The sequence below is a fragment of the Aulonocara stuartgranti genome, assembly GCF_965226115.1.
Source record: "Aulonocara stuartgranti genome assembly, chromosome: 8".
NCBI classification, from domain to species: domain Eukaryota; kingdom Metazoa; phylum Chordata; class Actinopteri; order Cichliformes; family Cichlidae; genus Aulonocara; species Aulonocara stuartgranti.
Genome location: NC_138959.1, coordinates 20,904,353 through 20,930,070, shown reverse-complemented (window position 1 = coordinate 20,930,070; position 25,718 = coordinate 20,904,353). Strand labels below are relative to the sequence as shown.

The 25,718-nt window shown below is 44.9% G+C and overlaps 1 protein-coding gene and 1 long non-coding RNA gene across 2 annotated transcripts in view; both read left to right on the top strand.

The window, feature by feature from the left end:
• The first annotated feature begins 7,358 nt into the window (after window positions 1-7,358).
• The window catches only part of LOC309713301 (uncharacterized protein), a 36,534-nt gene continuing 18,174 nt past the window's right edge, over window positions 7,359-25,718 (top strand). Inside the window, exon 1 of the mRNA XM_082544832.1 lies at window positions 7,359-8,258. Coding sequence (XP_082400958.1) covers window positions 7,694-8,258 — 565 coding nt within the window. The 5' untranslated portion in view covers window positions 7,359-7,693. The remainder of the gene's footprint in view (window positions 8,259-25,718) is intronic.
• LOC309713305 lies at window positions 9,825-12,993 on the top strand. Its single transcript, XR_014278542.1, has 2 exons — window positions 9,825-11,061; window positions 12,835-12,993. It is a non-coding gene; the product is annotated as an uncharacterized lncRNA (long non-coding RNA).

Genomic DNA, 25,718 nt, shown 5'->3' with positions numbered 1-25,718 from the left:
TATAATTTTGCATTTAGTGCAGCATAATAGAAAACTGTGGGCGTTAAAAAGAATGCCTTGGATGATGACCAACTGCGAAACATTCAGCCAATTACGAAATAGTTAATATAACACAGGAGGCTTGTTGTAACATGTCTCAAAAACAAAACCGCATTGTTAATTGATTTAAATTAGAGAGAATATGCTGCAAAATAGAACGACTATGGAAGAAAACCAAACTTGACGCACACAGGCTCCATCTTCGAGATCTCATGCTCTCCTTAAATGACACGGTGAAAACTGTTAGATCAGAATATTTTTCTAGAGTCATAACAAAAAACAAGAGAAATCCCAAGTTTCTTTTTGACAAAATTAGTGCTATTGTCTCCCCAGATGTGGTACCTTTAGATGTACACTCTAAAGTAGATAGTAACAAACTCCTCCGATTTTTTGTTGATAAGATTAAAAACATCAGTGCTAAAATCTCCCCAAAGCTTTCTTGTTCTCCGAGTCAGGCACTAACTTTGTACTCCTGGTCGACTTTTACAACTGTAACATATGATGAAATAGCAGCCCTGGTGGACAAAATGAAGCCATCCTCAAGCCCCTCAGACATTATCCCCACTAAGCTTTTTATTAATGCCTTTGACACCAATGGTCCTTGGGTTGTGAACCTTTTTAATGTTTCTCTTCAGACTGGGGTGTTCCCCAGCTTTTTTAAACATGCCACTGTGGAACCAAGGCTCAAAAAACCCAACCTGGACCTAACACGACTTCAAAATTTAAGACCTATGTCCAAACTCCCATTTATGTCAAAAATCCTTGAGAAGGCAGTAGCTGTCCACCTTACGGCATACTTGGAGAAATATAACATCCATGACCGTTTTCAATCTGGGTTCCGTAAATTGCACTCCACTGAGACAGCACTACTGAAAGTTACTAATGATATTATGATGTCAGCAGACTCCGGAGAATACAGTCCTAGTCTTGTTAGCTTTACCTCAGCCTTTGATACAGTCAACCATACCATCCTGATAAACAGACAGAGACCTGGTTGGGATGTCTGGCTCTGTTCTAGACTGGTTTTCATCTTATATATCTGAAAGGAGTTTTAGTGTGTCTGCAAACCAGATCATGTCGGAATCTACAGAGTTGTTGTGTGGAGCTCCTCAGGGCTCTGTGCTGGGACCTATTCTGTTTTTAATATACATTCTTCCTTTAAGCCAGATAATACAGCAGTTTCCTGAAGTATCGTATCATCTTTTTGCTGACGATATTCAGCTATATTATTCTTTTAAGCCTGCTGAAGCTCATAAGCTCTCCAATCTGATTGACTGTTTAACCAACATTAAACAATGGTTGAACAGTAATTGCTTACAGCTAAACCCGGCCAAAACAGAAACTTTGATTATTGCACCAGGCAGTGCAATACCTGATATTAAACAGCAACTGGGTGACTTAGGTTCCTCACAGAAACATAACCTTAGAAACCTGGGAGTTATTTTTGATGAAGCTTTTTCTTTGGAGGGACATTTAAATCAGACAGTAAGAACCTGCTTTTTTCACTTGAGGAACATTTCTAAACATAGATCCATCGTGTCAACAAGTGAACTCGAGATGATAATACACGCTTTTATCTCTACAAGACTCGACTACTGTAACAGCCTGTTTACTTGTCTAAACATGAAAGGGCTAGCCTGCCTACAGGTTGTTCAAAACTCTGCAGCGAGGCTACTGACCCGCTCGAACAAGGGTGCTCATATGACCCATCCATCCATCCATCTTCATCCGCTTTATCCGGGGCCGGGTCGCGGGGGCAGCAGCCTAAGCAAAGAGGCCCAGACCTCCCTCTCCCCAGCCACCTCCTCCAGCTTATCCGGGGGAATACCAAGGCGTTCCCAGGCCAGCCGAGAGATATAATCTCTCCAGCGTGTCCTGGGTCTGCCCCGGGGCCTCCTCCCGGTGGGACATGCCTGGAACACCTCACCCAGGAGGCGCCCAGGGGGCATCCTTGTCAGATGCCCGAACCACCTCAGCTGGCTCCTTTCGATGTGGAGCAGCAGCTGCTCTACTCAGAGCCCCTCCCGGATGGCCGAACTTCTCACCCTGTCTCTAAGGGAGAGGCCAGCCACCCTTCGGAGGGAGCTCATTTCTGCCGCTTGTATCCGCGATCTCGTTCTTTCGGTCACTACCCACAGCTCGTGGCCATAGGTGAGGGTAGGGACGTAGATCGACCGGTAAATTGAGAGCTTCGCTTTTACACTCAGCTCCCTCTTCACCACGACGGACCGGTGCAGCGTCCGCATTACTGCAGCTGCAGCCCCAATCCGTCTGTCGATCTCCGGCTCCCTTCTCCCATCACTCGCGAACAAGACCCCGAGATACTTGAACTCCTCCACTTGGGGCAGGAACTCATCCCCGACCCGGAGTGGGCACTCCACCCTTTTCCGGCTGAGAACCATGGCCTCAGATTTGGAGGTGCTGATCCTCATTCCCGCTGCTTCACACTCGGCTGCGAACCGTTCCAGTGCGAGCTGAAGGCCCTCACCCGATGAAGCCAACAGAACCACATCATCTGCAAAAATCAGAGATGAGATTCTGAGGCCACCAAAGCGAAAGCCCTCCGCCACTTGGCTGTGCCTAGAAATCCTGTCCATAAAAATTATGAACAGAACCGGAGACAAAGGGCAGCCCTGGCGGAGCCCATCACCCACCGGGAACGAGTCCGACTTATTGCTGGCAATGCGAACCAAGCTCTTGCAACGGTTGTATAGGGATCGAATGGCCCGTAGCAATGGGCCAGACACCCCATATTCCCGCAACACCTCCCACAGGACACCCCGAGGGACACGGTCGAATGCCTTCTCCAAGTCCACAAAACACATGTAGACTGGTTGGGCAAACTCCCATGCACCCTCAAGTATCCTACTGCGGTAAAGTGAGCCGTCATTTGTGAGCCGCGGTCAAGCCAGCCGCCTCCTATCCGCCGCATAAATTTCCTTGCGCTTTTACACCAGTCTTTACGGTAGCGCCTTTTCGCTTTATATCCTGATTGAAAGCCTAGACTCGCGCACACACGCACGCGCGTGAACAGTCACACGCACGCGCGTGAACAGTCACACGCACGCGCGCACACAAATTACAATGGAACAGCTCAATACAGCCATCGTGACAGTCTGGTTGCATATTCAAAAATTCATTAAAAATCATTCTTAAAAGTTGATGCCAAGCTTTCAACACAATCCTCTTCTCGGACACCTACTTTACCTCTGGGCCAGTTTTTACCCAGATTTACTGTAATATTACTCAGAAATCACAGTAAACTCATATTCAGTGCAATACAGTCAATGCACTACAATTATGTTTATTTCAAAAATTCATTAAAAGTCATCCTGATTAGTTGATGTCCAACTTTCAACACATCCCTCCTCTAGGACACCTACTGTACCTGTGTGCCAATTTTCATCCAGATTTACTGTAGAATTCCTCAGAAATTAATGGAAACATTTATTCAATCTAATACAGCCAATACACTACAATTGTGTCAATTTTCAAAAATTCATTAAAAATCATCCTGAGTAGTTGATGTCCAACTTTCAACACATCCCTCCTCTAGGACACCTACTGTACCTGTGTGCCAGGTTTCATCCAGATTTACTGTAGAATTCCTCAGAAATTAATGGAAACATTTATTCAATCTAATACAGCCAATGCACTACAATTGTGTCAATTTTCAAAAATTCATTAAAAATCATCCTGAGTAGTTGATGTCCAACTTTCAACACATCCCTCCTCTAGGACACCTACTGTACCTGTGTGCCAAGTTTCAGCCAGATTTACTGTAGAATTCCTCAGAAATTAAAGGGTACTTGTATCCAATGCAGTCAGCCAATACAATTTAATTATGTCAATTTTCAAAAATTCATTAAAAATCATCCTGAGTAGTTGATGTCCAACTTTCAACACATCCCCCCTCAGGGACACCTACTGTACCTGTGTGCCAAGTTTCATCCAGATTTACTGTAGAATTCCTCAGAAATTAATGGAAACATTTATTTAATCTAATACAGTCAGTACAATAGAATTATGTCAATTTTCAAAAATTCATTAAAAATCATCCTGATTAGTTGATGTCCAACTTTCAACACATCCCTTCTCTGGGACACCTACTGTACCTGTGTGCCAATTTTCATCCAGATTTACTGTAGAATTCCTCAGAAATTAATGGAAACATTTATTCAATCTAATACAGCCAATGCACTAAAAATGTGTCAATTTTCAGAAATTAATTAAAAATCATCCTGAGTAGTTGATGTCCAACTTTCAACACATCCCTCCTCTAGGACACCTACTGTACCTGTGTGCCAAGTTTCATCCAGATTTACTGTAGAATTCCTCAGAAATTAATGGAAACATTTATTCAATCTAATACAGCCAATGCACTAAAAATGTGTCAATTTTCAGAAATTAATTAAAAATCATCCTGAGTAGTTGATGTCCAACTTTCAACACATCCCCCCTCTGGGACACCTACTGTACCTGTGTGCCAAGTTTCAGCCAGATTTACTGTAGAATTCCTCAGAAATTAATGGAAACATTTATTCAATCTAATACAGCCAATACACTACAATTGTGTCAATTTTCAAAAATTCATTAAAAATCATCCTGAGTAGTTGATGTCCAACTTTCAACAAATCCCTCCTCAGGGACACCTACTGTACCTGTGTGCCAAGTTTCAGCCAGATTTACTGTAGAATTCCTCAGAAATAAAAGGGTACTTGTATCCAATGCAGTCAGCCAATACAATTTAATTATGTCAATTTTCAAAAATTCATTAAAAATCATCCTGAGTAGTTGATGTCCAACTTTCAACACATCCCTCCTCTAGGACACCTACTGTACCTGTGTGCCAAGTTTCAGCCAGATTTACTGTAGAATTCCTCAGAAATTAAAGGGTACTTTATTCAATTCAATACAGTCAATACAATAGAATTATGTCAATTTTCAAAAATTCATTAAAACTCATCCTGAGTAGTTGATGTCCAACTTTCAACACATCCCCCCTCTGGGACACCTACTGTACCTGTGTGCCAAGTTTCATCCAGATTCACTGTAAAATTCCTCAGAAATTAAAGGACATTTATATGCAATTCAATACAGCCAATACACTACAATTATGGAAATTTCAAAAATTCATTAAAAATCATCCATAATAGTTGAGGTCCAACTTTCAACACTTTCTTACTCTGGGCGTCCTACCGTACCTCTGGGCCAAGTTACATCTCAATTCACTGTAATCTTTATCAAAAATTGAAAGAACAATTATATGTCAATGCTGGATGTGTGTCCTTTCAAAGTGACACTAAAGAACAGAACTCAGGCACATCAGGGAATAATCCAAAAGGCGGATTTATTAAACAAAAACAACATACAAAATATCTCTAACCCATACTACATAACCTAAAAAGAAACAAAGGGACACTTAGAAGCACAAGGAAACAATACTGAAAGGGCAAGAGACACAGTCCAAACATAATCCACAACTAAAATGCCAAAAGAACAAGTCATCCCACATAGCAGACGGGTCTTGCCTGGATCTGGTGTCAAGCCGGCACTGCTGGCTGACTTCTGGCATGGTAAGATGGCACTGTTTATGTGATGGCATGCCACATTTGGCCTGATTGGGTGAATGTGACATGTTGTATAGAGCACTTTGAGTAATATGGGTGAGTAAAAAAGTGCTGTATAAGAATCAGTCCATTCACTGTCTGAACAGAGTTTCGTCATGTTACTTTTGCACTATTATGTTCCAGCACATGTTGTTATTACATGGCTTACATGGCTAAGGTACACATTAGGCTGACATCTGGGGCCAGAGCTGAAACTGTTCTGGGCCAGCACAGGGCCAGCAGTGTGTCTGCAACTGGCCTTGTGCTGGCTCATGTGTGGGCCACCTCTGGTAAACCAGATCTGGGCCACCATAGGGCCGTCATTCTTTGCGGTACGCAGGCCATGTGTAAGCACATTGTGTGGGACAGATCCAGGCCATACCAATTTTGCTATGTGGGAGGAATTATGTAAAAATAGAAACATCATAAAAATGAAAATGAACATAAAGTAAAATGTACTGAAAAGAACATCAGTATGGCCATCATTATTTGCTTGGAAAGTCTAAAGTTCCATGGCTTTGAACAGCCAGAGAACGCAATGCCCAGCTTACAATGACTAAAAGTAACTTCTTTTAACATTCTGTCATTCTGCTTCTATATCAAAAATCCACTAAAAAATAGTCATTTGAAAAAAAATATTCGCCACTTTTCATCAGTTTGGGTTCCTCTGTTTATAGCAATTTTTAGAAAAGAACCCAATACCTTTGTCACTATACAGTTGTACAGTGAGATACAGAGCATCTCCTACTCATTGCAAACATGCTGGGAGGGTGGCTCTATCCGCCTTAGTGCAGCTGCTGTACCATACTGTGATGCAGTAAGTTAGTAGGCTCTCAATGGGCGAGTGGTGGAAGGGTGAGCTGTAGTCCACAAAGAGCATTCTGGCGTAGCTCTGCCGCTGTTCTAGGTGACTCAGCACCGAGTGGAGGGTGATGGCATCTTCTGTGAATCTGTTTGCACGGTATGCAAACTGGTGGGGGTCGAATTCTGGGGGGAGGTAATCCTTGGTGTGCTGAAGGACTAGTCTCTCAAAGCATTTCATGATTACCGGTGTGAGGGCCACAGGGCAATAATAGTTCAGGCTGGTGATGGGAGACTTCTTTGGTACTGGGATGATTGTGGCTGATTTTAGACAGGATGGGATGGCTGCTTCATCCAGTGAGAGGTTGAAGATTCTGGTGGAGATGAGGGTGAGCTGGTGGGCACATGGTCTTAGCACTTTACCACTTATTCCGTCTGGACGCCTTCCTGGGGTTCACTGCTAGGAACACTCATCTGACATCGTGCTCCGTTACAGTGAATGGAGCGGTGCAGGAACCAGGTGAGGATGAGGATGGGAGCAGGGCTGAGGCAGATGAATGCTGCTGTTGTGGTGTTTCAAAGCGGGCAAAGAAGCTGTTTATGTCCTCTGCTAGCTGCACACTCAGGTTTTCTGTTTTCACAGTTCTGCCTCTGTGGTTTATGATGTCTATTATTCCATGCCATGTGTTGTTGCTGGACAGGTGGGACCCCTTTTCAGGTCAGCTCGAGCAGACCTGTACAGAGCTCTGTCAACAGACCTACAGGGAGTGCAGAATTATTAGGCAAGTGTAGCACTTGGTAAAGTGTAAAGCTAAAATATGTCCAAAACATTGCATAAATCTGTTGGTATTTGTGTTATTCAACTATAGGTTTGGATTTTTGGCTGCTACATGTTTTTCCACCAGTAGGGGGCAGTCACGAAAAAAGAAAAACTATGTTCGAAAAAGGAAAAGAAGAAGAGTGTATTTTTGGGCTCTGTATGTGAAAGCCACGGTTCTGAAGTACCCAAATAAACTCGGTTCTGCTGTTTACACCAAGTTGTCCTGGAGTGGTGTAACATTTTGGAGGTCCCACCGAGATAGTTTTTGGGACTACTTCACACAGAGGAACACAGTAAAGGAGCGTGACAGAGCAAAGGAGCTAATGCTAACGGATTGCGACAGTCTAGCTAATGCCACGGAAACTGTGTTTTCTCCGGTCGGATACACTGAGAGAGTTTTACTCGTCTTAGTTATCTTTCAAGCATGTCTGTGAACCGTGAAGATTTTTTGTTGGAATTGGAGCAGAAGTTATGTGGACTTTCTTTGGAAGAACTGCTCAGAGTATGTGAACTATGTAATATTACAGAAAAGGGCAGCAAAGAAATACAAAGCAAATCTCGCAGAGCTCTCGTTAAGCTTATTAGCCAGTTTTGTGAACGAGAAGAGCTTTTACAGCGAGAGGATGAAGGCATGCCGGTGCTTCTGGAGCTAAATGATGTGCTGGTTTTGCTGGTGGAGGCGCGGTCAGCGGCTGTTGGCGCAGGAGCGGTGGTCCGGTCTTCATCTTCAGACAGAGCGGAGATGACGGTGGAGGCTGTGCACGAGGAGCAACTGGCAGCGGCGCGGGCACCTCCGGAGCAGCGGACAGGGCCGATGACATCGCTAGAGCATCAGGCGGCTCAAGGGACATCAGCGGAGCAGCAGGTGGCCATGAGGACGTCGCTGGACGGCGAAACACAGCGCAAGGGGAGAGACTGTATTGGCAACAGCTGCTGTAATGTTTCATCAGGTGGATTCAGAAAAGACTTCAGGATAAGTGGACATGTGGGTGAGTCTACAGCTAAAGACACGCTGAGTTTCAGTAGCTTAGAGCACCAGATGGAAAGCGGCTTAAAAACGGGCTACTCTGAAGCTGAGATTGTGGAGGCTGTCATACGTGCCATCAGTCCTGGGTTAAAACTAAGGAGCTATTTGGAAGGGAAAGAAGATCTCACATTGACCAGCCTGAGACAAGTTCTAAAAGCCCATTATGCAGAAACGGATGCAACAGTACTGTACCAGCAATTAACCAAAGCTACACAGGGGGCAAATGAAACACCACTTGAGTTCCTGATTAGAGTGCTGGATTTGCGTCAAAAAATCCTTTTCGCATCTGAGCGCACCCAGTCTAGCCTAAAGTATAACAAAGAACTTGTTCAAAGTCAATGTTTTCAGTCCATTAGAACGGGTCTTCTAAATGACAATGTCAGAGCAGAAATGAGAGCATATTTGCAGGATGAAAACTGTAGCGATGAACTCTTATTAATGAAAATGCAAACAGCCCAGTACAATGAAAGCGAGAGAGCGTTAAAGGCAAAAGCCCACAGGTCATTTAGAACAGGACTAAATGTAGTTGAGCAGAATGTAGCGCTTACTGATCCCCGCACAAGCCAGCCTGACACAAAACCGGCTAAAACCCTCAAAGATAACTCCTTATTTGCAAAAATTGAGGAAAGTAACTCAGCAATTAGGGAACTCACAGGACAGGTAGCTTCACTAGTGCAAACTGTCCAACGAGATAGAAGTGGTGATGGTGGTAGACAAGTCAGGGCGTACAGAAAGGCAGCTCAGAGACCAAAAAGGCGATGCTCTGCATGTCAACAAGAAAACAGGGACTGTGACCATTGTTTCAAATGTGGCAGTGACTCTCACTGGGCAAAGGGATGTAAAGTAAGGGGAGCTCAGAAGCAGGAAAACTGGGCGGGGCTGTGACTGCGGGACAAGCCACAGCTTTACCACCAATGTCCCAATGTGATAACATTCCCAAGGCCCAAAGCTTATCCCTAGCATCACCAACTGACTCAGGAAATCCTAAAATTAGGAACCAACCCCCAAACGTGTTAAATTTAAGTACCAAAAAAAGAAAAGTAGCACAGCTCGTGGGCAGAAAGTGTCTAGTATGGTGTAGAATGAATAACTGCAAAACACAGGCACTGTGGGACACGGGAGCCCAAGTTTCAATAATGAGTGCATGCTGGAAATCAGACAATTTACCTCACTTAGAAGTTCACCCCATCAGCGATTTACTAAGTAAGGATGAACTTTTAGACTTGAGAGCTGTAAATGGATCTGAAGTCCCTTTCCAGGGTTGGGTAGAAGTTAGCCTTAGCCTTTGTGATTCGAGAGGAAAAGCTGTAGCTCAGAATGAGGTTCGGGTTCCAATCCTAGTAAGTCAGGATGTGATGCAAAAACCAATAATAGGGTTTAATGCTATTGAGGAACTGATAAAAAAAGACACTACTCAGTCCAGTGAAAGCTTGTCTTTACTCAGAAACTCTCTAAGAGTAGGATCAAGCAAAGCAGAAGCACTGTTGAACCTTATCCACACCACCAGTAGCGAGATAGTTACTGAAGGATACAAAAAAACAACAACAGCAATAGAATAATATTAAACACAAAGTGAACCCGTCTTCCTTCATTAAATAGGTTCTTTTAGATGTTAAGGAGGAATTGACTTAACCAGGCTGGCGGAGAATGAAGACAACCGGACACCTGCGGCAGATGGGGAATCAGTGAACTTTTATTGTGACAGAGACAACCTCTCAACACAGCTCACATCAGGAGATTCCCAAGATTTGCTGTGAGGATGGGTATATATTCTCTAAAACTTACAGGAGGGGGTTGTGAGGAAAGTGCTGCATTAGCAGAAAAACAACTCCATAAAAGGAAATCGGCCTTGGGTGTTCTAGTCTCTTCGCTTGCAGATATCTTGCACCTGCAGGATGAGGCGATCGCTTCTTATCGCTCTCAAGGCCAAAGTCGTGAGCACATTTTTATTACACAGTTGCACAGTAACTTTAAAGCTGAACAATATTTAAAGCTGAATAATGTTTGATCAGATTATATTTTCTTCAAATCCCCCTTTTGACCCATCTTAAATGGGTCAACACACAAAAATAAGTAACATTCAAAGGAACACAGAGACGTGTCGAAGCCTGGCTCGAAAAACTCCTCGGGTCTTATCATTTGTCTTTATCTGTCATTGCAGATGAGGAGAAAAGAGTCCAGGCACCACCCTGCCCAGGGGTCGGCTGCAAGCAGTCTCGGTTCCCGACGAAAGCAGTAACAGCTGTCCTGCACCCAAGGATACAACGAGTCAGTGCAACCAGGGTAGTGACACAAAATTAACAGTTCCTGTAACCCAGCAACCAAAAAGCATAAGTAATGATAAAAATGTGGAGAGTACAGAGTATACTATAATAATGAGAGATATAAACGTGAAAATGTGAAAGAATAAATCAACCGTAAAATAAACCCAGAACGGTAACTGCTAAGGACATTCAAAAGTGAATATGGTAAAACGTGAGGAAGGGGTGTGGAAAAAAAACAATTTATATCCAGTGGTGGGAGTACACATTCGCTCAGGCTTAAGTCCGGAGACCCTGAGAACATCGCTTAACCCTCACAACCCGACCAGACACAGTTCAACCAGATATATCCTTCAAGAGGAAGTGGGTGAGGGAAACAATTAATAACAAGCCTAATACAAAACACCACAGAGAAACAACCATTCTAGAAGCATTTAAACAAGAGAAAGACGATAATGTTCGTCACCCTCACGATCAGAGTTTTCATCATCCGTTGGCGAGGAGGTGGGAAGTTGACTAGCCAATAAAGGCATCTGCCGGGCGAGATCCTTATCCTCAGGAGTGAGAGCTGTAACAATCAGTCTCTGGAAGAGGGATCGAATGCATGGAATACAACAGCAACCGCAGGTGACTAGGACAGCAACAAAAACTGAGATGGAAACTAGGATGGAAGCTACAAGGGCCTTATATTTGCCAAACATGTTAAGCCAAGAGTCCCACATGGCAGTATCAACGCCCGAGTGTTCCTTCATTTTAACAGTAAGAGCTGTGAGACCAGTAATAGCTTTAGTGAGGGAACCATCAGGAGCTGTGTTATTGGGGATATAGGTACAGCACTCCTGACCAAAAAGGCTGCAGACTCCGCCTCTTTCTGCGAGGAGAAAATCCGTTGCGACCCTGTTTTGGAAAGCCATTAGGGAAGTGGCAGATAACTGTGCATGCACAGCTTCAAAACCATCTCGAGTGTAATTAGCCAACAGTTGCACATTAAAGTGAATGTAGTTAATTCTGTCTACATTCGCATTTATTTCAACCATCCAAAGTATCGAGGCCCATCCTGCTTTAACCTGGTCTCGCAGTTTATATTCATCGGGGACCCCACGGGGTATACCTACAGCATCAATATAGGTTGGATTATGAGCTGAACCTGGGATTAGAGAACGTTTAGAGCGGCGTTCAGAGGAGGATGGGAGGCCAACTTCGTGTACTTCTGTAGAGAGATCTACTGGAGTGACTAAAACAGGTAAAATAAGAGTTATGAGAGCGCAAAGACCTGACGCATCCCGAGGGAAACCATCATATAACTTGTTATTGCCACACCACCACCACAAATCAGCCCTAGCCGTAGGTCGGAAGTTTGGTTTCATAACCGTCTTCTCAGTGCACCAAGAAGAGTTCAAGCTACCTAGTTTTACTGCATTGCCAGTCAGGTTAATACAAGTGAAATTGTTCACAGCTACATCTGAAGAAAAGAAAGGTGGTTTATTAGAGACCGAGCGTTGAGTTTTAGGAAAGTGATTTTCCAGATATGAGCAATGACCTCGTTTTGTATTGTTCATAAGATGCAGGAGGCATGCACTACTGACTGGCGCCGGTACCACTCTTAAAGTGGGGCGGGCTCCCATACACACTATGCAGTCGGAAGCCGTCTTGTCAGCAGCTTGTTCAGCTAGTAGTAACCAGTTGTTTGTTGCTCCAGAAATACCGGTTAGAATTTGGAAGAGGTCATCTTTAGACATTTTATTTGTGTCTACAATGCGTATTCGGCCGTTTCTCCCCCCGTTTGTATATGTCACCGGAGGGCCATTAAAGGTGGGGTTATCATCTTTAACTACAGAGCTTGGAGCTGCACCAACGCTAGGGCATATTTCCATTTGCCAATACAGGGCGGTGCGATCAGTCCAAGGGGCAAGTATAAATTGTTGACAGGAGGTCAAGGCCAGATCCTTTAGGGTAAAAATTAAGCCTGAAAGATCCGGTTTTTTTGCTATTCTGAGCATATTTTGGTTTCTCCAGTGCAAAGCCTGACCCCTAGAGTGCTTGGACCAATCGAGGTCCGTTTCTGACACTAAACTGGACCACTTCCACTGATGCCAACCTCCCAGGGTTATATACCACACTGAGGAGGAGAGATGTACTGCAAGGTTAAAAAGATCCCCCCCTTGGTCTTTGGTGACGGGAGTGACTGGGAAGCTAGCGAAATCTATTTCGACTACCCAACTTTTATTGTTGGGGACACAGAGAGTAATCATTCTAGTCGTACTTGGGGTACAGGAGGTAACCGTGTCTCGTTTCTTTCTAAATGGATCGGGCGTGGGCAAAACTGGAGAGGAAGTGGTGGGCAAGACCCTAGGGGCTACATTTGTCAGATTGGGACTGTCAGAAGGGGGCGAAGCTTTTGAACTTGAAGGTGTCAGAAGTGTCGGGGGCCCTTCACAGATCAGGATTATGCCAATGGGAATGAGACCCAGGGCCAGGAAGCAAACAAAGACGCAACATCTTTGCCTGCCTGTCATTTCAGGGGGAAAGGGCCAAGACATGTTTACTTAGCTTGGATGTCTTCTAATAGAGGATGATGGGGCACAGAAAGGTGGTCCAGTTCCCCCCACCTCGCCAAGGGCGTGTTCTAGGAGTTAAAGAGCAACAAAAAGTATCAGTGACACAACTTTAAATGAGCTTTCAGCGGTTAAAACTATTGCAATGTAAAATGTAAATCTTAAAAACTCAAGCCAATATAAAAGCAAAGTCATAAAAGATGTTAAAAATAGAAAAATAAAAATGTTTAGTTCAGTATGAAGAACACCCCCTTTTGTAACCAGCCGGCTTGTAGGTTGAGTTTTGGCTCCCTCAAGTGGTTGGTGATGCTGTTGCAGCTCCTTCTGACAGGTCCTTCTGCACCTCTCTCAAGGTTCTTCCTGGTTCGGTGGCAGCAGCGCACTGTGTGTAATGAAACCAGGTGTCACCTTTCCCTTCGAGCCTGACAGCGTGGGAGGTCCGCTCTGTTATGCGGTAAGGGCCTGTCCAGCGAGGCTCAGCCCACTTTCTCTTTGTGACTTTCAGGAGGACGTAGTCCATTCCAGGTGTAGCCGCCTCTTTCAGCTCTTGCTGGTTTCTTTCAGCGACCTGTGAGGAATACTGGGCAACAAAACTGCGGAGCATGTTATAATATGTCCTCGGATCGAGGTCTGAATCAGCTTCATCCGACATTAACAGGCGAGAGGAGGGGCCAGGAAAAGGCCTGCCATGCTCCAACTCAAATGGAGTGTAACCAGAGGTTTGATTTACTGAGCATCTTATGGACATTAATGCAAGAGGCAATGCCTTAACCCAATCTAATTTGGTCTGTGCACAGATTTTAGCCAATTTAGTTTTTAGAGTTTGATTCATCCTTTCCACTTTCCCCTGGGATTGGGGGTGGTAAACTGAGCCAAACTTATGTTTCAAACCTAATGCGGCTTCAACCCTCTGCAGATCGTGGTTCCTGAAATGTGAACCATTGTCCGACCTTATGACCTCGGGAAACCCATGCTGTGGTATATAATGATTAATCAGACACTTCACCACAGTTCCACTGTTTTCACTTGCTGTCGGCCAGGCTTCTGGCCAACCTGAAAATGCATCCACAGCCACCAGCAGGTACCTGTAACTACCTACTCTGTCCACCATGTCTGTGTAATCAATGATTATTTCTTTCCCTGGGCAAAGTGGGATGGGGAAGTACCCTGCTATTGGCTTGAAGGCGGGCTTGATTCCAAATTGGTTGCACTCCTTACAGGTTTTAACCATGTATTTTGTCATGTCTTTTAGATAAGGGTGCCACCAGGCGGCTAAGTTCCTCATCATTTGTGCAGGTCCCACATGCCCCACTCCATGTGCCTCTTCCATTGCTGTCTGTCTGACCCCTGGCGGTAGAATGGGCCTTCCATCTGGGCCACGCCAAACATCTGTGTTTGTGGCCCCTCTTGTTACCCATAATGATTTTTCCTGGGGGCTGGCTTTGTCCTGTAACTCTCTGATTGTGGCTAGGCCTAGTTGTATGGGTGGTCTTTCTGGAGGGGGTGTGGCTTCTGGGTCCATTACCATAATCAGGGAGGGTAAGTAACCAGCTGTCTGCTTAGCTACTAAGTCGGCCTGTTTGTTACCTAATGCCACTAAGTCCAATCCGGCACTGTGTCCTTTGCATTTTACCACTGCCACCTTAACAGGTAACAACAGTGCTTCCGCTAATTCCCTCATTTCTATCTCATGTTTAATAGGCTTTCCGCTGGCTGTCAAAAAACCAGCTCTTAGCCACTGCTTGAGCTCCACATGCACTGCTCCCACAGCATAAGCTGAATCGCTGTATATATTCACTTTCTGTCCCTTTCCCATCCTTAAGGCTTCAATCACCGCTCTCAGTTCAGCTCTCTGTGCAGACTGTTGTCCTGTCAACTGCTCTGCTTTCACTGTTTTCCATCTCATGTCTGTCTGTTCCACTATTGCCCATGCAGCCTTCAACATTCCACTTTCAGTTCTGAAACAACATCCATCTGTGAACCAATCTTTTTCTGCATCCATTAGAGGTTCTGCCTGCAAATCTGGCCTGATTTTCTCCTGTACCTGCACAACCTCTTCACACATATGTGGTTCCCCTGATCCCATGTGATCAGCCATGTTTATGCCTTCATGTGAGTAGGTGATGTGTGGTGCTTCCAAAATGGTACTGAGGCGTCTCTGCCTGAGTGAAGTGAGTGTGAAGGCCTGTGAGGAGACGTAGGCCACCACACTGTGTGATGTCAAAATTTTTAGTGGGTGGTTCATCACTATGTGTGCTGTTTTCTGAATGATTTTTGCAAGTCCAGAAACGTGTTGTGTGCACGGTGGGTGGCGTTTTTCAGTGTTGTCAAGCATTACGCTTACATATGTCAACACTTTTCTCTCTCCCCCTTTTTTCTGGAACAGGATACCATTGATATGGGTTCCGGTTCCAGAAACATCAAGATGAAAAGGCAAAGCATAATCTGGCACAGCAAGGTCAGAGGCGACAGAAAGCTGTTGTTTTAACTTTATAAACGCCTGTTCTGTTTCTGTAGTCCATGAGAGGGGAGCAGAGAGGTTTCTCATGCCTTGTTCATTTACCAAAACGCGCAAAGGGGAAGTAAGGCCAACATAGTCTGGGACATAGGTCCTGCTGTAACCAGTCAGGCCCAAAAATGACAACATGTCTTTTACAGTTAGAGGTTTTGGATGGTGCAAAATGGAGTTCCTGTGTTCTGGGGACAAGGAAATACCGGACTGTGAGACCATGCGGCCTAGAAAAGAAACCTGTTTTCTTGCAATCTGTAGTTTGTTTTTGCTCACTTTAAAACCTGTGTTGGCCAGGTGGTGAAGTACCACTCTGGTGGCCTCCAAACAGATGTCAGCCGTGGGGGCAGACAGCAAAAGGTCATCCACATATTGTATTAACATACAGTCAGATGGTAGTGGGCTGGTTTGTAAAAGTTCTTTCAAACACTGATTAAACAGTCCTGGGGAGAGGGCAAATCCCTGTGGTAAGCGAGTGTAACGCCATTGTCGGCCTCTAAATGTAAATGAGAAAATGTCACGCAGTGACTCACGAAGTGGGAGGCAGAAAAAGGCATTAGCCAAGTCAATGCAGGTGAACCAGGCATGAGATGGTGGGAGGTTGGTCAAGGCAACATAAGGATTAGGCACAGGCAAAGTAGGAGTGCCAAGTAAGGCATTAATCCTTCTCAAATCATGTGCCATTCTGAACTTCCCCGTGCCTTTTTTCTCAACGGGTAGGATGGGCGTGTTCCACTTAGAGCAGGAGGGCTCCAAGACACCGGCAGTGACCAAACCAGAAATTGTTTCTGCAATCCCAGCCTCAGCCTCCGGTCTGTGTGGGTACTGAGGCTGCCACAAAGGGGTAGCAGATGACAGTTGAAAAGAGACTGGCTCCACATCAACTAAACCTACATCTGTGGGTCCAAGGGACCACAAACAATCTGGAAGAGAGTCGAGTAAAGGCGCAGCATCACAGTGGTCTGTGTGTTCTCTTCCATGTGACCCGCTGACCACTCCATGTTGCAGTGTTGAGGAATTAAAGCAATCATTTAAAATTTGGTATGTCTTGGTAGATGGAGAAAACAAAACCTGTGGGAGTTTTGTAGGTGTCCAGTCAGTGGCCGCAAGGGAACGTTTAACCATTCCACCCAGCTCCTTAGCCTGGTGTCCAGGATGTAAGGCCAGTGACACATGGGGAGCTGCCTCATCAGACATCATGTACCACTGTAATTGATCTGTTGTAAAAGTAACCGCTGCTGCCACTCCCTCCGGTGCCGCAAAAATGCACGACATGTTCAGAGACCAAGCCCGCCCCTCACACTGCTTTTGGAACATGTGCTGGTACCAGGTGGTGTCATGCCTGTCATAAAACAGTGTAACATGAGGTGGGTCAGGGGGAGGGACATAAGGATGTAGGAGTGAGAGCCACGGCCGCCATTGCTGAAAAGCAGTCCAAACTCCTGGTTCAGCAGGTGTTTCAACTTCCAATAATGCCCAGTAGATGTCAGCAGAGTCCGCCAAACAGGAGGAGGGTTGCAGCAGAAACTGACCACCTCCCTCTGGCCCATCAGAGCAGGGAAGTACAACCCCAGTAGGGAGAGTCACAGTTAGGCCTTGTGAAGAGCAGAGTATTGTGGCTCCTAATTTAATCAACAAGTCTCTTCCCAGTAAATTCACAGGCGCCTGTTTTGAACAAACATAGCTGTGTAACAAGGTCTGATCTCCAACCGTTGTGGGGAGGGGCACGGTGTAAGGCAGAGTTTTAGGTTCCCCAGATATGCCCACCACTGTAATCACTCTGTCAGTAAGTCTTTCACGAGCAACATCCTTAATGGTGGAGTATGTAGCTCCAGTGTCCACTAAAAAGCTGCTTCTTCTTCTATCTACAGTTATGGACAGCATAGGGTCCGCCGTTGTCCCTTCACCGTCCTGGGCAGTCTGTGGGGTGTCCTATAGCTGGGGACCACCCTCGTAGTACTCCCACCCCATCACAGGCATCTGTGGGGCCGGGGGCACTCCAACTACAGCACCACGAGGTCCACCTCTGTGGCCAGGATGCTGATAGGGCCCACCACGGGCTCCCCTGCCTCTTCCAGCAGCCGGGTTCAAAGGGCACGCTTTAGCCCAGTGTCCAGGTTGTCCACACCGGAAACAAACATACATCTGGCCTCCCCTACCACCTCCCATCTGACCCCTTCCCCTGAAACCACCTCTGTTTCCTCCAAATGGGGAACCTCTCTGCCCATAAGGGGCCGGGGAGTGATAAGCACCATACTGGGGGGGCTGTGGATCAGTTGGCCATGGGTTCGGATACAAATCAGGGGCAACTGGACCAGGAGGGGGAGCCGCAGCGGCCACAAGCTGCTTTTTAGGCTTGTCACCTTTTCCACCCAGGTCGTTTTTTGCTTTCTGCAGCTGAACCTTCAACAGTTGCAACTGTAAATCTTCGACGCTCTCCGCTTTATCATCAGACTTAATCTGCACTTTGTTAAGATTAAAAATCAAATGTTTCTTCCAGATTGCAAAGTCACAGTCCTGCAAATCAGGATTATCCTCCATTTTCTGGCTTACTGACTCCGGAATGCCCCTCAGCACCGCCCTTCTAAACCACATGCTCTGTGAACAAGTCCTACTGGGGTGATGACCTGTATGGTTCACCCAGTCTTCAACAGCCTGATTTAGATAATGGGTGGGATTTTGCTTTCCCTCCCATTTAAATTTCTGTAAGGTGCCTTGATTTTTGGGTGGGAATTGTTTGCGCAGGGCCGGTCCAATAAACCTCAAGGCCTGCATTAGTGGCACCTCGTTCTCATGCATGGTAGTACCCGCATTTTGTTCCAGGTCCGCTGCCTGAGATCGGGATGTGCACCTAGTTATAATAGCTCTAAAATCTCCCAGTGCGAGGTCCTGTCCAGCTGTGTATTTATCCAAACCAGCCAACCAGGCATTCCCTCCCTCCGTTATGTCAGGGAGTTTGTCCACTAGGGCCTGGACATCTCCGAATGAATAAGGTTGATACACTGGTCTACGTTGCGCTTTAGTCTGGACCAGGGGAAATATGCCTGGAGGCTGAGGCACAGGGCCCTTAGATCTAGTCTGATATCCTAAACTGGGAGGGGTAGAGGGGGGTGTATTGTTAAGGTCACTGAGTTCATCATCAGTATCCTCAGTTTCTTCCCCGCCTGGTGGGGTAGCAGTGTCAGCAAAAACGTGGGCTAAACTCATCTGTGTTTCCGGATCCTGACGGCCCACCAAAGACATGGTAACTGTGACATTTGGTGAAGTGCCAGGCTCAGTTTTTGCAGTAGCGGTCAGATCTCCTTTAACAGCGACAGGAGTGCTGGCAAAGGGGTTGGACCGGGAAAGAGGGGCTGACGCAACACGATTATTCACCTGGACCACTGACCTATGTTCATTTAAGCAGGTGCGTAATGCTGCTTCTTGATCAGTTAATTGTTGTTCAGTGGGTTCCTGTCTGTTCATTCGAACCGCAAATGGTGCGCTCGCAGGGGGGTCAGTTAGGCCCTCAGATCCGGTTCCAAAACAATGGGACATAGAAGAGGGGGCTCTACTACTAGCTGAGGATGTCGCCGACAGAGAGGAGCTTCCTGGGCAAAAATGCTTGGTATCTATGGGAGTTGGAGCTACGGGCGGTTCTTCTCCAATAGTCATTATTCCACCAGAGATATTAAGTACCGGATATATGCCTGCTGAGGGAGGAGTTGAGGCAGAATAGGGAGGTGGCTGAGACCTATTTTTCTTCATGTGTGGTTTTGCAGTTTCCCATAAACACACCCAGTGATTAAATTTAGCTTTGCGGCCTGCGTGCTTATCTGCTTCCTTTCTGTGTCTCACCCCGCTCATCACACCTGCACCTGCTGCTGCTGAGTTGGCTTCTTCCTCTTTCTCTTTTGCCTGCATAGCCTTATTCTGCCAAATTATTCCCCAGTTACCACTACTCCCCTCGTCCTTTCCCTTTTCTTTCATTAACCTTTCAGCTGTTTTCCTCAATGACTCTTTCTGCTTTTTTGCTTCTTTAGGCTGGTGTGTGGAGTTGATGACTGTCTCAACACATGTTAATTGTTCTCCCAATGTGCTAAGAATAACACCGGGACCCCAACCATCATCATTAGTTTCTCGATCTAATTCTCCATCCATTTTACTGTCAATGGAGGAGTGTTCTTTTATTGATTTTAAAGGAGAATTTGGGCCAGCTGGGTTTCTGCCTCTGTTAGGCACTAACAGCTGGGGCGCTGCTTTAAAGGTGAGTCAGCACTGAAATATCCCTTCAGGTGTTACCAAGCTTCTACCAAACCGGAGTCTGGCGGGTAACCTTGCCTAGAGCTTCCTGATAGGGGTGCTAGTTGGTTGTCACCTTGTTCACACGTCTCATTCACACTTCATACATTACCTGCAGTCACTCATTACCCTCCTTATGTATGTAATAAATGTGTAAAAAAAAAAAAAAATTCTATGTGTGGTGTATTATTTTAACCAAAAGAGGAACCTAGTTCCTTTAATTGTGTAATCTGTGAACAACGGAGAACCAAACTGTCCTGCCCAGTGTTCCACAGCAAGCATTCAGCGTGTATTTATGTGTGTCCAATATCAAACAGAACATCAAAACATTTAAAACACTAAAATCATCGGGGTTTTAAGAAGAGATCCGTTTTCTCCTATTGATCAAAGGGACCCCTCCTTTGGACTCCAACCAGTACTTCTCCTTTTTAAGTTTTAGAGGATCTTTTCTAATAAAGTCCTCTGGGCCTTCCTAACCCTTCTGTAGTTTAGAGAATATTACTAAAAAATATTCTCAAGGCCTTTAACCTTTTAATTTGTTTAGAAAGGCGTTACTAATAAACCCTTTCAAGGTCCCAGACCTGCACTGAGGTATGTATCCGACACCGGAGAGCAACCCGTCGGCTGCAACCGTGGTCAGACCTCAGTTCACTCTTATCTTTATTCACTTATTCACTTATTTCTTATTCACTTATCTCTTATTCACTTATTTCTTATTCACTTGTCTGATTCTCAACAAGCCTTAAGTAAGCCAGACAATTTTGGTTATGAATTACTAGGAGTTTGGACACTAAGTATTTTTATAATGTTCAATATAGCAGAAATAAAAGGTCTGCTTACCTTGTTTTTGTGTGCACACAGCTTTTGTCCAAACTCCGTTCACTCAGACCACGGCCGAAGTCCTCCCATCCGTTCCAGTTGACCTGGAGCGGATCCTGTTCGTGACGCCAATTGAAGGATACAAAAAAACAACAACAGCAATAGAATAATATTAAACACAAAGTGAACCCGTCTTCCTTCATTAAATAGGTTCTTTTAGATGTTAAGGAGGAATTGACTTAACCAGGCTGGCGGAGAATGAAGACAACCGGACACCTGCGGCAGATGGGGAATCAGTGAACTTTTATTGTGACAGAGACAACCTCTCAACACAGCTCACATCAGGAGATTCCCAAGATTTGCTGTGAGGATGGGTATATATTCTCTAAAACTTACAGGAGGGGGTTGTGAGGAAAGTGCTGCATTAGCAGAAAAACAACTCCATAAAAGGAAATCGGCCTTGGGTGTTCTAGTCTCTTCGCTTGCAGATATCTTGCACCTGCAGGATGAGGCGATCGCTTCTTATCGCTCTCAAGGCCAAAGTCGTGAGCACATTTTTATTACACAGTTGCACAGTAACTTTAAAGCTGAACAATATTTAAAGCTGAATAATGTTTGATCAGATTATATTTTCTTCATTACTTATCCTATCAGATCAGGACGCAAAGCTATCCGGTTGTTCAGTGATAACGCGACGAATCGTACTTCTGGGTCTAAAGTAGTCTGCGTTTAATATGGCATTTGTGTTGTTAACATGTTTAATGTTATGTATTTTCTTCTATTTGATCTCAAAAAGCTCCTAAAACAGTCAGTGATCACTGTTGACCTCCCTCGGCTTTTATTACCGCTAATCATCTATTTAAGCTCAGTTTTTACCTTAGGCTGTAACTACAGCCCAGCCCATACAGCAGTATATGAATGACTAACCTCGTATTGTGGATGGATTATCTCAGTTGTTCTCCTGGCTGAAGTTTGGTCCTTTTACAGCATCCTGCCGTGCGATTACATTTGTTCCTGACCACCGAGAACACTCACGGTAACTTTTATCGAGTGGGAAAAAAGTTAGCTTGTTTATATTATGCTAACATAGCTGTGTCGCTAGCGATCACGTAGCACATCATTATATACCAGCTAGCCCAACTTCAGTAACCCTACAAACGTCACTGCTGTTTAGTTTTCTGTCTTCATTTATGCTGGAAGTGATAAGAGTTGTACGTTTTAATTTGTTTCCAAAACCCCGCAGTCAGGACATGCTATATTGTATTTAGATAGAAGCTAGCGAGCTAACTCCCTGCTAACTTCTAATTCTGTTAAATGTCATAAATTCTGTTTTCATGGATGCCTGGATGTTAAACTCAATTGTTACACCTGGTAGAGCAGAACGCTGATCATTTTAATAAAGATGAAAGACTTTAGACAGTTTTTCAACTCTCAGTAATGCCATAGTGATCGTTTGATATATGGACCTGCAGCGGAGTTTAGACCCAGACACGGCTAGTGACGTCAGACTGAACAACCGGATTGTCGTACCGAGTGGACAAATGTACGGCGTTAGTTGTTCCATCAAAACAGACCTAAAGGTAAAAAGTGAAATGCTTTTTGAGCCAGATGAAAACTTGTCTTTAGATGAGGGTCTGAAATCTAACTGCCAGTTGCTGTCTATATCAGGCAGTACCCGCAAAGTCAATATCTATGTTACTAATGCTACCAAACATGACATTGTGCTGCCACCTAAAACCCTTCTAGGTAACATAGAGAGGGTAACACATAGTTATCCTGTAAATCTCAAAGAAGCTCAGATAGGCTCGATTGTAGAAAAAGACAATCAGAACCCACCTAGCTCAGCAGAAGAGCCTTGGGAACCACCTGTCAATTTGGGCCACCTTAACACAGAACAACAGGCAGTTGTCTTGGAAATGTTAAGGGAGGAGTCAGGCGCATTTGCTAAACACAAAGAGGAAGTTGGTTACATAAAAAATTTAAAAATGGATATCAAACTCACTGATCAGATTCCTGTAGCCAAATCCTATAATGCGGTCCCACGTGCTCTCTATGATGAAGTAAAAAGTCACATTCAGGACTTGTTAAAAAAAGACTTTATTCACAAATCAACCTCACCATATGCCTCTCCAATAGTGTGTGTGAGGAGGCGGGATGGAGGCCTGAGACTGTGTGTTGATTATAGGGGCCTCAATAAAAAGACCATTCCAGACAGACACCCTATTCCACGAATACAGGAAATCCTTGATGGACTTGGCGGCAATAGGTGGTTTAGTGTGCTTGACCAAGGCAAAGCGTACTATCAAGGTGAAATCAGCGAAGACTCAAAAAAATATACCGCCTTCACAACACCCTGGGGGCTGTATGAATGGAATAGAATCCCATTTGGACTCACCAATGCACCTGCAGCTTTCCAGCGGAGCATGGAGGAAAGTTTGGAAGGCTTGAGGGACAAAATATGCACTCCATATTTAGATGATGTTTTGGTGTACAGTCAAACATTTGAACAGCATATTGAAGATTTGAGATCAGTTCTCAAACGTCAGCGGGCTTGGGGAGTAAAACTAAGACCTGATAAATGTGACTTGTTTAAAAATGAGGTCCGCTATGTGGGCAAAATCATTTCAGCAGACGGCTACAAAATGGATGACAAAGAGGTACAAGCAGTACGAGCTTTGAAGGACAACCCACCAACAAACATTAAAGAGCTGAGAAAGCTTTTAGGATTTTTAGGATACTACCGAAGCTATGTACAAGATTTTTCAAGACATGCAAAGTGCCTATATGATTTACTCTCAGTTGACCACACCCAAACACCAGCGCGGTCAGCCAAGGCGGGGCATGCTGCACCCACCCAAAAAATCATATGGAGTGACAGCCACCAAAAAGCACTAGACTATTTGGTGGATGTTTTGACTAATGAAGGATATATAAAAAAAAACAACAGCAATAGAATAATATTAAACACAAAGTGAACCCGTCTTCCTTCATTAAATAGGTTCTTTTAGATGTTAAGGAGGAATTGACTTAACCAGGCTGGCGGAGAATGAAGACAACCGGACACCTGCTGCAGATGGGGAATCAGTGAACTTTTATTGAGACAGAGACAACCTCTCAACACAGCTCACATCAGGAGATTCCTCATATTTGCTGTGAGGATGGGTATATATTCTCTAAAACTTACAGGAGGGGGTTGTGAGGAAAGTGCTGCATTAGCAGAAAAACAACTCCATAAAAGGAAAGCGGCCTTGGGTGTTCTAGTCTCTTCGCTTGCAGATATCTTGCACCTGCAGGATGAGGCGATCGCTTCTTATCGCTCTCAAGGCCAAAGTCGTGAGCACATTTTTATTACACAGTTGCACAGTAACTTTAAAGCTGAACAATATTTAAAGCTGAATAATGTTTGATCAGATTATATTTTCTTCAAATCCCCCTTTTGACCCATCTTAAATGGGTCAACACACAAAAATAAGTAACATTCAAAGGAACACAGAGACGTGTCGAAGCCTGGCTCGAAAAACTCCTCGGGTCTTATCATTTGTCTTTATCTGTCATTGCAGATGAGGAGAAAAGAGTCCAGGCACCACCCTGCCCAGGGGTCGGCTGCAAGCAGTCTCGGTTCCCGACGAAAGCAGTAACAGCTGTCCTGCAACCAAGGATACAACGAGTTAGTGCAACCAGGGTAGTGACACAAAATTAACAGTTCCTGTAACCTAGCAACCAAAAAGCATAAGTAATGATAAAAATGGGGAGAGTACAGAGTATACTATAATAATGAGAGATATAAACGTGAAAATGTGAAAGAATAAATCAACCGTAAAATAAACCCAGAACGGTAACTGCTAAGGACATTCAAAAGTGAATATGTCAAAAAGTGAGGAAGGGGTGTGGAATAAAACAATTTATATCCAGTGGTGGGAGTACACATTCGCTCAGGCTTAAGTCCGGAGACCCTGAGAACATCGCTTAACCCTCACAACCCGACCAGACACCGTTCAACCAGATATATCCTTCAAGAGGAAGTGGGTGAGGGAAACAATTAATAACAAGCCTAATACAAAACACCACAGAGAAACAACCATTCTAGAAGCATTTAAACAAGAGAAAGACGATAATGTTCGTCGCCCTCACGATCAGAGTTTTCATCATCCGTTGGCGAGGAGGTAACCGTGTCTCGTTTCTTTCTAAATGGATCGGGCATGGGCAAAACTGGATAGGAAGTGGTGGGCAAGACCCTAGGGGCTACATTTGTCAGATTGGGACTGTCAGAAGGGGGCGAAGCTTTTGAACTTGAAGGTGTCAGAAGTGTCGGGGGCCCTTCACAGATCAGGATTATGCCAATGGGAATGAGACCCAGGGCCAGGAAGCAAACAAAGACGCAACATCTTTGCCTGCCTGTCATTTCAGGGGGAAAGGGCCAAGACATGTTTACTTAGCTTGGATGTCTTCTAATAGAGGATGGTGGGGCACAGAAAGGTGGTCCAGTTCCCCCCACCTCGCCAAGGGCGTGTTCTAGGAGTTAAAGAGCAACAAAAAGTATCAGTGACACAACTTTAAATGAGCTTTCAGCAGTTAAAACTATTGCAATGTAAAATGTAAATCTTAAAAACTCAAGCCAATATAAAAGCAAAGTCATAAAAGATGTTAAAAATAGAAAAATAAAAATGTTTAGTTCAGTATGAAGAACACCCCCTTTTGTAACCAGCCGGCTTGTAGGTTGAGCTTTGGCTCCCTCAAGTGGTTGGTGATGCTGTTGCAGCTCCTTCTGACAGGTCCTTCTGCACCTCTCTCAAGGTTCTTCCTGGTTCGGTGGCAGCAGCGCACTGTGTGTAATGAAACCAGGTGTCACCTTTCCCTTCGAGCCTGACAGCGTGGGAGGTCCGCTCTGTTATGCGGTAAGGGCCTGTCCAGCGAGGCTCAGCCCACTTTCTCTTTGTGACTTTCAGGAGGACGTAGTCCATTCCAGGTGTAGCCGCCTCTTTCAGCTCTTGCTGGTT